The sequence below is a fragment of the Gymnoscopelus microlampas genome (genome assembly GCF_963454915.1).
Source record: "Gymnoscopelus microlampas genome assembly, chromosome: 19".
NCBI classification, from domain to species: Eukaryota; Metazoa; Chordata; class Actinopteri; order Myctophiformes; family Myctophidae; genus Gymnoscopelus; species Gymnoscopelus microlampas.
Window position 1 is genome coordinate 20,464,046 of NC_139956.1, and position 12,240 is coordinate 20,476,285.

Below are 12,240 nucleotides of genomic sequence, written 5' to 3' on the forward strand. Positions count from 1 at the left end.
ATTTAATTGGGGAGAGGGAGCCCCGCATACCAAATTTGTGTTGTTGAAATGTTATAAATATTCCACAATGTATTTCAAGATTTAAAACAAAAAAGCAGATCTACAAGCTCAAAACGCGTGAGCTTGTAGATCTGCTATTTTCATGCACAGTAGTAGGTTGAAAGTGCTGATAATGGCCTAGTGCCCTAGTTGCTTCTTTTGGGCTTGTTTTCCTAGACCTCGTTGCTTATTTCTCTCACATAATCTGGCAACACTGGTGCGGAGCGCAGACAAGCGCGCATCTGATTGGCCGGTTTGGGTCGAGACGTCATCTTTATGGCTCTACGCAATTAAAAGCCGCACAAAAATCAAATAGATTCAGTTGATTGTTCCTGGATAGTGGCACTTTCGCTGTGTCTGTGTGTGCAGGCACGAGCCGAATGGTTATTTATGATGCGATGGTTTGAGGAAATTAATTGAAATAAGTGGTCGGATAACTGTTTGATTTAAACTCTTATTTTGATATAGCAACAACTAAGCGGTGTACCCGGAAAACACACTGCATCCAATCACAACGATTACTAAAACGCTCGGCCCAAAACACAGTCGCCCCCTGGGCAAATCCCGCGGTACTCACCTGGTATTCCTGCAAGTAAACCTCAGAAAACGCTTAACTAACCTTATTCTTAAACGTAACCTCAGTAAACTATGCCTAACCCTAAACTTATTTCTAACCTTATCCTCAGTAAAACAAATACATGAATACAAGAACCACTGGTCCGCGAAAGAAAATGGGGGCGAGCGTGTTTTGGGGCAAGTCTTCGGGTTACCATCACGACACATGACGTTTCTATACTGGTTGTAAACTAACTGAAACAATCGGTCAACTTCAGTGATAATAATAACACATTTCTCGCTGGAAAACCACAGTTCCAGTTTCTATATAAGGGTAAGCTGTAACTACACATATTAGTTAGGTGTACATGCTGCAGTTTTAACATTCAAATCCTGTCTTAGTCATAGGCAAATAGTTTTTTAGTGACATTGCTTTTCCCTGACATTGCTTTACAGTGATGTGTGATATATTCATGATCGTATAAAGTGGCATACTGTAGAAGTTGCAAGACATGAATAGAAATAATGATTTTACCGATCTGATTGGCCTTGAGGCAATCAAAGATCCACTCGGACAATGAGTACAGAGTCCAGAAACATGCCCTGCTGCAACCTCTGCCCTAGTTCCATTATAATGCCTTCACTGAGTATCTGATTATCACTGTTTCTGATCTCGGGTGATGTTGAGGAGTGTCAGTTAGATCCATATATCTAACTGTTTTCTTTTGACTTTAATTACATGATTACATTTCACTTATGAAAGATTCGGTTCCATTCTTCCCTTTTATTTTGTATTTATTATTCTCTTTTTTCTTTTCTCTTATTGACTTTAATTTTGTGATATTAATACCGCTTTTTATGCCAATGTATTAAACTAAAATGTAATTCCATTTTCGGTTTATTAGTAATTGGATATTATATGTATCCGTTTCATTGTGTATTGAGTACTAGTGTCTGTGGTGTTTTGTAGTTGTTTATGTGTTTGAATGGGAAGCTTTTTGAAAAAAATCAATACAAATATATTGAATAATAATAATAACTGTTTTCTGTTCAGGTGATGTTGAGGAGTGTCTTTAGGGGCCTTTTGAGCAATCCTGTCACTGGGCGAAGGAACATGTCTCAAAGTAGCCTTGCCGGAAAGGTTGCCATAGTTACTGCTTCTACAGATGGGTAAGAAATAGAGTGGTACTGTAGGGTAATTAGTTCTGTTTATCTGTGTGAACTGTGAAGGCACATCTTTTCCCTTTGAAATTGCTGCTGGCTACTGAATAGGCTGGACCTAACATAGCACAACTTCACTAACATTTACAGAAAATGTTGATTCTGTCGTCCTGATCCGAAACCTATCACCTTATTTTCACCTCAGAATCGGTCTGGCTGCAGCCCAGGCCCTGGGCCAGAGAGGGGCCCATGTGGTGGTGAGCAGCCGGCGCCAAGCCAATGTGGACAAGGCTGTAGAACTCCTGCGGAGCCAGAGCATACAAGTGACTGGGACCACCTGTAATGTTGGCAAGAGTGAAGACAGAGAAAAACTAGTTCAAATGGTGAGGCTCATACTCAAGTAGTTCTGAAATTTTGACCACAAAGACGGTGTGTTCAGTGCTGCTTGCCTCTTGTATTACTGTACCTAGTCTTTTGCTCCGTTTTAAATTCTACAATAATTTAAGACTAATTCTGTGTTTGCTACAGACTCTGGACCAGTGTGGAGGTGTGGATATCCTGGTCTCCAATGCCGCAGTCAACCCTTTCTTTGGAAACATCTTGGATTCCACAGAGGCTGTTTGGGACAAGGTACAATTGTGAACTTCTCTTACTTTGGGAATGCATCCCCCTTTCTCCCCTTCATTGATGTGTAAAATGGCTTATGCTGGTAGTATGTACTGAGGTTAAATCGTAGTTGAGTTTCATTCCTCCTTTTACATCCAGATCCTGGATGTAAATGTAAAATCAGCCTTCCTTATGACCAAACTGGTGGCTCCTCACATGGAGAAAAGAGGGTGAGAGAAAGAAACATTTCTTTAATGAGACCCTCTAAAAGAAGTTACATGTGAAGGATTATTTGAAAGTACAAAAACAATTGCTGTTTTGTATAGTTTCCAAAGGAACTTGTTTACATTTTCTTTCAGAGGGGGGAGTGTGGTGTTTGTCTCATCTGTAGCTGGGTACCAACCCATGCAGGTTAGTATGTGGCATACACATAGTTAAAATGTGCTACAAATTTAGAAACACATTTGTAAAACATTTAGTTGTTTGTTTGTTTGTGTGTGTGTGTGTGTGTGTGTGTGTGTGTGTGTGTGTGTGTGTGTGTGTGTGTGTGTCTGTGTGTGTCTGTGTGTGATTTTTGAAACAAACACTTGTATCAGTTATGTGTGTACATCCTGGTTTCTTAGGCATTGGGCCCTTACAGTGTGAGTAAGACAGCATTGCTGGGGTTGACCAAGGCACTGGCCCCAGAGTTGGCTCATAGTAATATAAGAGTCAACTGTGTTGCCCCTGGAGTCATCAAGACCCGCTTCAGCAATGCGGTACATACAAACACACACCTTATCTTACACTCTGGATCTTCAATGTTTCATTTTAGTCATTGGTCAATGAATGTTGTATCAATTCATTGGCTTAATTGAACCATAAACTGATACTGTCTTTTCTCTCAGTTATGGCAAGATGAAGATGTTGTGGACGAGTTCAAGAAGCAGCTTTGCATCAAAAGGTATTTCTATACTTTGGGCTCTTTCACACAATCCTGCACTGTCAGCATTTTGTTAGTGGTATATGATGACTGATTATAAATGTTCTTCTGCCATTCAGAATAGGAGAACCAGAGGAAATTGGCGGAGTGATTGCTTTCTTGTGCACGAAGGACGCTTCTTACATCACAGGGGAGACCATCACAGTTACAGGAGGGATGAGCTGTAGACTCTGAATCTCTATTTATGTCAAAACAAATTATATTTGTACTGCAATTAGTATGTTTATATTATTTCCAGTGCTGTTCAGGATACGTAAGCATTTATTAATTAGAAATAGCTCTTATAAACACCTTATCCCATTTACAATGTCGGGGGAAATCTCATATCCTGTGTTGTAGAAACTCAAAGATGATAGGTGGGAGATGCTGGAGTTTTTTGTAATACTGATTTATGCTTTACTGACGGTTTTCTGGATATAGACACATTTAAAAACAGCTTATTCTGAATTTGATAATCTGGAGTAAGATGGTGTGAAAACTAATCACATCTATGATGCTACACTACAGAGTGAGTTTGGATAAAATTAAGCTAAAGGGCTCACTCTCTTGAGCCTAATTTATACTTGGTCATACAGAAACGTCACTCGCAAATTATTACTGTGATTTCAGTTTGAGCTGTCCATGTAGAACGTAACTTGAAAAATCTTGTCAAAAGTTTTCTGTGAAAAACGCAGATTACATACATTTCTTGGATGTAAATAGATGGATGTAAATAAATACTGCCATTTCAGTTTATGTCCGACTGAGCAGAAAATAGTAATATTGCTGAAGAAAGACTGGTGGTCAAGTAATGTGATCCATCCATAGAGCACCGAAGTCCTGACGTCACTGCCAGTTGAGGGCGCTTAACGCAGGTTCATGGCTTTACTTTTTGTATTGATATCCTCATTGGGGAATCTTAAATCGCTTCATATAAGAACTGTGTTCCAAAAATAAGCACCACCCTGGCATTTTTACTCGTATGGATATGAAGGATCGACTGAAGGTGTAAATGTACATTTATTTACCCAAAGAGTAACAATATAAACACTAGAAACGAGTCAAACAACCCAAAGACTACATTTCCCATGAACGCGGCTGCTGTGGGGACAGTGATTTCAGACTCAGTAGTCGTTTAAGACTTTTAAGGCAGAATTTATTCCATTTGACAGAAACAGGCTGTATCAAATATGAATGAATATCATAAACGATGCAGAGCCACCCCCTGCCAAAAAAGCCAGGGTGGTGTGTTTATGTTTGGAACACAGTTCTTATATGACGTGATCTAAGATTCCCAAATGGGGATTTCAACACAAAAAATAAAGCCACAAACCTGTGAAAACCTGCGTTTATGATGCCCTCTAGTGGCAGTCTAGTGGCAGTGACGTCAGACTTCGGTGCTCTATGATATCTTGTACAGTACATAAGCATAATGTATTTGATTTCACCAAGGTACCAATGATATAAAATATTTTATTGTACAAAAAAACACAGATAAACATGGGGTTGCATACTATTCCCAAGTTGTATATTATTGCTGCACCAGTTTAAAGTTCAATGCATTTAACAGGTTCCACTTCTAGAGCATAGGCTAATATGAAGCAGAAACTAATACATTTAAAAAATATATAAACCACCTAGTCATCTCTTAAAAATCATGGCCGCCAGACTGGTGAAGAAATGCTTGGACTCAACGCTGGCTGCGTCTGTGAGTTGGAGAGAACCAGTTCCTCCTGGTTAGCCCAGGCTTCCAAAACTCCCTCAGAGTTGGCACGTAGGTATCATGTTTTGTTTTGCAGTAGCGCTTCACAAAAAGCTGAGAGAGAGAGAGAATCATTAAGCACACAGCACTGGAAAGGACAGTGTAAAATGACCTGGATTAAGATGTGCCTTACATACACGGTCTTTGAAGTTCTTAGTGGCCTCATCTTCAGAATCAACTATGACGTCGTCCTCAGCATCTGTTGGAGAAAATGTCTGTAAGACGACAAGTTGCTTCTCCCATTCATTACCACCATCAACACACCCACACTGCCTCAGTACTAATCCTTCTATCTAGACCACAGGTGGGCAGCATTTTCTTCAAGAGGGCCATACTGACTTCAATGATGTGAGCCAAGGGCTGAAACTTGAAACGCATATGGCTGAATAATATTAAAACTGCATGAATTTGGTATACACAAACTGCAAACTTGTTTTCTTTTTTAAACAGCTGTATTTGTCACTCTGGTGTATACTGATGTTACACTGAAAATATTACATTACATACAACAATCCACCTGAATACAGTACAGTTCACATTTTAAATTAACCTCATTTATAGCTTGCCAGTTGTCTTATATGCACCACTTCATACGTAGGTCATTGACGAGTCACCATTATGTTAAATATATGGACTCAAGGCAGACCATTTCACAATTATAACACCCATTCTTGAGAATCGGGACAAAACCTTTATTTCTTTATATATTCTTCAATTATGCCGGGAAAATATATTTTAAAAGATCAAAGTGTTGACTATTAAACCATGCAATGGGCCAACCTCCCACAGTTTTTTTTTACTACAGACTGGCAGTGGAGTGAGTCGGGAGATCAGTCAGTTGGAAGGTGTGAAAATAAGTTGCTGCACCTGAGAGCCGACAGACGCTATTATGGTGCTAAAAATAACCTATGGCTTTATGTTTCTTTCTCAAGAACAAGGGCGCTGCTATCCGACGGTCGAAAGCCTTTTCCTTAGTCTGAAAACTCCAGACTCTCTACTTCACCCCCTCGCACTCTTTTCTTGTAACACTTCTTGTTGCCTAATTTTTTGATAGATTAATTATACTATGCAGATCATGTATGTTGGGTCACTTCTCATATTATTTAGATAGATATACCGTATAGTTTAATAAAGAAGGCGCAGGAGAAACTCGGATGATTGGAGCCTTTTACTTTACTAACAGGGTGCAAAGCAAGAAAACGACAACGTTTCAATGTCAGATTATAGTACATGTACATCAGGTCGACCTGACACACCGGATCAGCCTGATTTCGGCTTGAGGCGCGGTGGAATATTCCTTTAATACTGTATAGTACACAATTGCTAGAATGCTAGGTTTGATGTTCAGCTATCCTAATTACTTCGCCAATTCTATACTTGTTTTATTTCTTAAAACTCACCCGTGATTCTGTGATGGAGAGAGGGGGGGCTGCTTATCACCGGTGATACTGGATGATTCCTGTATAGTGACAACACATTAAATCATTATTACAATAAACTGAGAGATACTTTTAAGTGTAAATTGGTTAAAGGTAGGGTGTGTGATTTTCTTACTGTTAAAATAAGTGTTATATATATGTACATATATATATATACTCTGATAGTAATCATTGCTATAGTGTTTGTTCAATGACAGGAGTCTCCCTGTCTGTCCTGTTCTTTGGTAAACAGAAAATGCAATTTTCATGTCAGGAAACCAATTTTATCCAATCAGGAGAGAGAACTCACACAGGATACAGATCAAACAAGTGAAATGACACAAAGAAATGACCAAACCAAATTTGAACTGGAACACTAACATTTAAGCTGATGAATGGGCACTCTCCCCTGATTGGCTGAAATTGGCAACCCACCTGAAAATGAATTTTCTGTTTATTAAAGACCCCTGTTACTGAACAAACACTCTATAGCAATAATTAATACCAGATAATCAGAATATAGAGCTTTAACCTTTTAACAAAAACCTTTTGTTTTAACCAAACAATATCACTTACCCTAACTTTAATGTAGGATTTTGTTTTGCTTGGGTTTCGTGCTGGTGTTGCACACCGGAAATAGCCGTTCAACAACTTGTACATCTACTATTTTTGGTGTGTGACACAGCACACAACCAGGTATAAATTACGCATTATGAATCATGATGTCAACATTGTTGGCAGGACAGTGTGTTATTCTTATATCTTACTCTTTATCACCGAAGTCAGTAAGCTCTAACTCAGGCATTCTGGTGTTGCTACCCTGGTTCGTCTGCATATGAACCATGACCGGCGACTTCATCCTTCCACCTTGTGGTTGCCCGAAGGCGGTCTTCTTTGCTCCACTATTCTGACTGTCGATTTTGACCGAAGACCTTTTGAGGAGAACTTTGGGTGAGCTCAACAGACAAGAGGTCACAATGTGACAGAGGGATGGATGTTCAGGTAGCTTCAGTGATTCCAGACCCCGCTGGAGCATGTGGCGCCTTAGTCGCTCTCTGCTGGACTCTTGTTCTCTACCGCTCTTTGCACAGTGTTCTTCATTCTCTTTTGCGTTCTGGCGCGGCACACCCTTTCTTGCACTCTTTTTCAACCATTTCCTCGGACTTCCTGTGGCCCTCCCCACCTCCTCCTCCTCTGAGTCCGATTCACTTATATGGGGTTGTTTGCGTTTTGTGCCATTGGTTCCTTTTTGTGCCATCTGCTCTGCCTCTTCTTCATCATCCCCTCTCACTCTACTGTCCCCAGACTTTTTCTTCTGCTTGACCAAGGTGAATTTTGAGCTCCCCTTTTGTTTGCATTCCTTGTTTGTCACGTGTTGTGAGCTTGCCAGTTCATCATCCCTCGATTTCCTTTTATTGGATGCCATCATGACTGGCACATCTGCATTGCATATCAGTCCTATTACAGGAGTTATAAAGGAAGTATTCTGATGAGTCTCTGAAACTGGACTGGAGGATACAGTGTCTCCAAGAGAAGTTGACGATGCCGTGTGTTGTGTTTTTTGATTTGAAGACACTCTCCCAGAAGGTGGAAGGGAAAGTGAGGTCAGGATACAGTCTCCCATGTTTTGAGGGAGAGAAGCTGCAAAGATTATGGAGAAGATTAAAAACCAAATATGGGTAATGGCCAATGGTTTGGGGTGGTCAAAACTAGAGCTTACGATCTCTGCCTGAACCCAACGGCCAGCCAGCAGCAGTCTCATTACACTTACAGAGAGCCAGCTTACAAAGTGAGCTAAATATATGTTAACAGTCATCTGTCTTTCTGTAAATGTTTTCTACTGCTGTGGTTTCCTATATGTCTCTGTATCGACAACGGTTTCAGATCAGAGCCTTTTGTTTATAAATGGAAATGAGTGAGTGCACCTCAGCAAATCAAAGCACTGACCATCCTACATTAGAATGAAGAGTTTACAGAACTAATTAATTCGTTTTTAAGTGTGAAATCGAATCGATAACTGCTGAGAGGCGATGAGTAGAATTGTTATTCATGAATAAACAATACAGTAGGCCTATGATTTAATGAAGAGAAAAAAGGCTGTGGCCAGCTTAATAAAAAAAGGGTGATTCAGGTCGGTCTCAGGTTAGGTTCAGACAGAAGATGTCGGGCTCAACTTCTCAGATCCATGTACATTTAACAAGTGACATTATACACACACACACACACGTGTGTGTGTGTGTGTGTGTGTGTGTGTGTGTGTGTGTGTGTGTGTGTGTGTGTGTGTGTGTGTGTGTGTGTGTGTGTGTGTGTGTGTGTGTGTGTGTGTGTGTGTGTGTGTGTGTGTGTGTGTGTGTGTGTGTGTGTGTGTGTGTGTGTGTATATATATTTCTCATTCGAAACTTGGGGCACATTCAGCAGTAGAGGTAATTGTTGGATTTTTTTCCTTTTACCCATTGGATTCCCACTGGACACCCCAAGACTAGCTTCAGTACAATCAAACAGACAACATTTTTGGTTGTGACAATTGGGATCTTATGAGAGATTTTAGACTTTAACCCTGTCTATACAGAGCGACTACCCTGTAGTACTGTGACAACACCAGATCTCAAATCATTGCTAAATCAGGATTGAAACTTATCCAGTGTGTGTCCCCTTTTAGATTCTGGCAATGGTCCTGCATTGCATGTCATGCCATCTCTCTACCCAGACTTTGCTGTCACTCTTTACGCTTACGGTCTGGTCCAAATAATCATTTAGACCTGAGGCCGATTTTAAAAACACCTTCTAAATCCTAACCTAAGTTTTCATTAACATTATCAATTTTTTAATCAAAACATAAATTAGAAGTCCTGTTGCTATATACATAGCAACATCTAAAATGACACAGATGCTTTCCCAGTTTTAAAAGGTATAACAACGTATAGGCTTTCCTGCTCTTAATGGGCTATTACTGTCATGTATATGTGGAATACTGTATATTATTCTTTTATTGTGATGAACTAATTGATCTTTTTTTATCCGACGATTTTTGTAACCCACTTTTTTACCCAGTGCCAATTGCCTAAGCTTGTAATCCTGGGCGCATCTCTCCCTCTGCCAGCCTGGTGAGAGCCCCAAACTGAGCTCATGCTTCCTTCAATGCATCACCTGACAGACAGGGGGAAGTTTCCTCTGTAGGACCTAGTGCGTGGAAGGAACACGTTATTCCAACCAGTTCCTTTCCCCTCCATCAGGCGCCCCGGCTGACCAGGGGGAGGCAATACAGAGACTAGGATCACTGCATGTTTTTTGTGAGGGTACCTATAGGGGACACGGGGAGAACATGCAAACTAATCACAGGAGTTAACTAACTACCACCTAAGCACTGGAAACCATCTTGATTCTTTACATCCTATGTGTATGAGCCATACAAACTATTAGATAGTACCTGCTGTCTCTAAGTGGCCCAGACAGGCCTGGTGCTGGAGCAAAAGATTGAGTAGCTGAGGCTGGGTAGCTGCACGCGCACACTCTTCCAGGACAGGTGGGGCAGCACTGAGCCATGACACAGTCTGAAATCACAGAGTTGTTCAGATGGTCAAACAATTACTGAAAAATAATTAACATAAGAGTGTCGCATTATGTAACAATGTACATCCTGGACATAGGAGAAACAACTGGAGTGAATATGGCAATAATAAGGGATGCTGCTGAAGTGTAGATTATACCTGAGCTAGGTTTGGGACTGGAAGCAGCTGGTCCAGGCGGATTAGAAACTCCCACAGTAACTTCTCCAGTGCCTGATCAAAATGGGGGCCATAATCCACAGGGAAAATATCCTAATGACAAAGAAAATAAGACTTAGATGATGACATATGGTTATGGAAGTAGCTTATGAGCAATAAATGGATTTGTCCTATATGCAAAACATTTTTATTGTGACATTGAAAACATTCTACTTGTGTCTTGTTTATGGGGGGGGGATTAATATGAAAAGACTATGTGAAAATGGTCTCTCGATGTATTATCTGATCCAATCTGTATGGTAGAGTATGTCAATGGTTGTATTTTGTCCTCCTGCTCTTCTAATAAGACATTTAGATCATGTCAAAGGTCATGTCTCACCTAGTCACATGATCTTTTGACCTGATAGTCAAGATTCACTTTATCCCCTAAGCAAGCAAGCAGGCAGGCTCTATTTAACTCAATGGTAAAAATGGCAGCACTTGCGCAGGAAACAGGTTCAAATCCAGGGTAGAAGAGGAAAGTTACATAGTACAGCTTTAAGTAATACAATTTAAGACAGACTTAACAAAATAATTGAATTGTTGAATCGTGTTATGGCTAAAGAAAACACGACAATATTGAAAAATAGTAATACTGATACTGGTCCATAAATATTGTGGAATCAGAGGGAGATAATTGGTTGCCATTAGGAATTACCGATGGAACTTAAAAATCTGTACATGTGTGTACAGGGGTGCTCCTTCCATTCCGACATCTCGCGCTTCCGCGTGCGGTTAGGGTTAGGGTTAGGTATAGGGTTCGTTAACGTCGGAAAGGCGACATGTCGGAAAGGCGAAATGCACCCGTGTGTACAGTACGTTTGTATTAATGTTTGAAGGAGACTGACCTTGAAGAAGTGTTCTCTCTCAGCTGGGTTCCTTAGAAGCGTCTGAACAAACTCCTGGAACGTACCGACTGTCTTCTCAATTTTTACATCCCTCTTCTAAGACACAGGAAATCTTTATTTTATTTTACTTTATAGCAAAGTCATTGTATTTGTATTTACAATAGAATTACATTAATATTATAATAAATCTCAAGTTTCCTTGAATTCACAGGGGAAAATAACTTTTTCAAATTGTCTTCACTTAAAGCTTTGGCATACTATAGCCTTCAAGAGCATTACATGGCATCACACAGACAAATGGAATGAGGTTTTGGGCCACCGATATGAACTACCTTTTGATACGCTGACGATAAAGTTGAGGCTGCAGGAGCACAGATCCTTTCCAGGTGTGGGGTTATCACCTTTGGATCTGGATGATCACCACCACGACAAAGCTCTAAGATTAACTGTCAGAACGAGAAAGCATGAGAACGAAACAAACACATACAACCAACATATATTTTTCATTGTCAGATGTAATGTGATATCTTTTTTTAATCTTATTTTTAATAAGTGATACCTAGCACATGGTTATAAATATTAGACAATATTCTGACCATTGTTTTTGACCTCACAATCATTTGTTTTGTCACTACATAGTCATGCGTGTAAAGTCTAAAAACAATGGGATATATCAGATATTGCAACTACGTCAGGGTATGTAGCCGTTATTAGTGTGAATTAAAAGGTGCCCAATTCCTCCGGACTACTTCCCCAACACTCACCCGTGCCCTCAGGCCCAGTGTAAGCTTTCCCTGATGTCTGTAGGTGAGCAACCCAGGGACCGTCTCACAGGCAGATGTTACCATCTCCTCCACAATCCCATACTGCATCACATCCCTCTGCTTCACCACTTTCCACATGGCAGCAGACACCAGACGGATAGGGGGAGCCAGGAGCCGCAGCGCGGAGAAAGGAAGGGTTGCATGATCTGGTGAAACATCAAGATGTGACATTTCCCTGAGTGCAGATTAGCAGATACTAGACCTGCAGATTCATACAGTAGTTACTAGTACACCAAACAAAAGGGTGTCAATAGGCTGTGGGACAGGGACTAGGTGCCATCAGAGCAGCTGTAACATATCAA

The 12,240-nt window shown here is 40.5% G+C and overlaps 2 protein-coding genes across 4 annotated transcripts in view; one reads left to right on the top strand and one right to left on the bottom strand.

Moving 5' to 3' along the window:
- Positions 1-692: 692 nt before the first annotated feature.
- Positions 693-4,630, top strand: dhrs4 (dehydrogenase/reductase (SDR family) member 4). 2 transcript variants are annotated; one of them, XM_084043448.1, is made up of 9 exons: positions 693-925; positions 1,647-1,764; positions 1,961-2,138; positions 2,284-2,385; positions 2,521-2,591; positions 2,721-2,772; positions 2,985-3,119; positions 3,249-3,304; positions 3,403-4,630. In XM_084043448.1, exons 2-9 carry the CDS (start codon positions 1,652-1,654, stop codon positions 3,515-3,517), a joined length of 822 nt encoding a protein of 273 aa, XP_083899574.1. In that variant the 5' UTR covers positions 693-925; positions 1,647-1,651; the 3' UTR covers positions 3,518-4,630. The 2 variants fall into 2 exon arrangements, with proteins under 2 accessions (XP_083899574.1, XP_083899573.1); XM_084043447.1 differs by having other exon boundaries at positions 694-928; positions 1,649-1,764.
- Positions 4,631-4,775: 145 nt separating this feature from the next.
- tinf2 (TERF1 (TRF1)-interacting nuclear factor 2) overlaps positions 4,776-12,240 on the bottom strand; it is an 8,500-nt gene continuing 1,035 nt past the window's right edge. Inside the window, exons 2-10 of one of the 2 annotated variants that reach the window (XM_084043433.1) lie at positions 11,879-12,084; positions 11,447-11,560; positions 11,115-11,210; positions 10,210-10,320; positions 9,930-10,053; positions 7,270-8,143; positions 6,485-6,543; positions 5,222-5,283; positions 4,776-5,138 (exon numbers count right to left, since the gene is read on the bottom strand). In XM_084043433.1, coding sequence (XP_083899559.1) covers positions 5,013-5,138; positions 5,222-5,283; positions 6,485-6,543; positions 7,270-8,143; positions 9,930-10,053; positions 10,210-10,320; positions 11,115-11,210; positions 11,447-11,560; positions 11,879-12,084 — 1,772 coding nt within the window. In that variant the 3' untranslated portion in view covers positions 4,776-5,012. Of the gene's footprint in view, positions 5,139-5,217; positions 5,284-6,484; positions 6,544-7,269; positions 8,144-9,929; positions 10,054-10,209; positions 10,321-11,114; positions 11,211-11,446; positions 11,561-11,878; positions 12,085-12,240 lie in introns of both variants that reach the window. The other variant, XM_084043434.1, reaches the window with a different exon arrangement.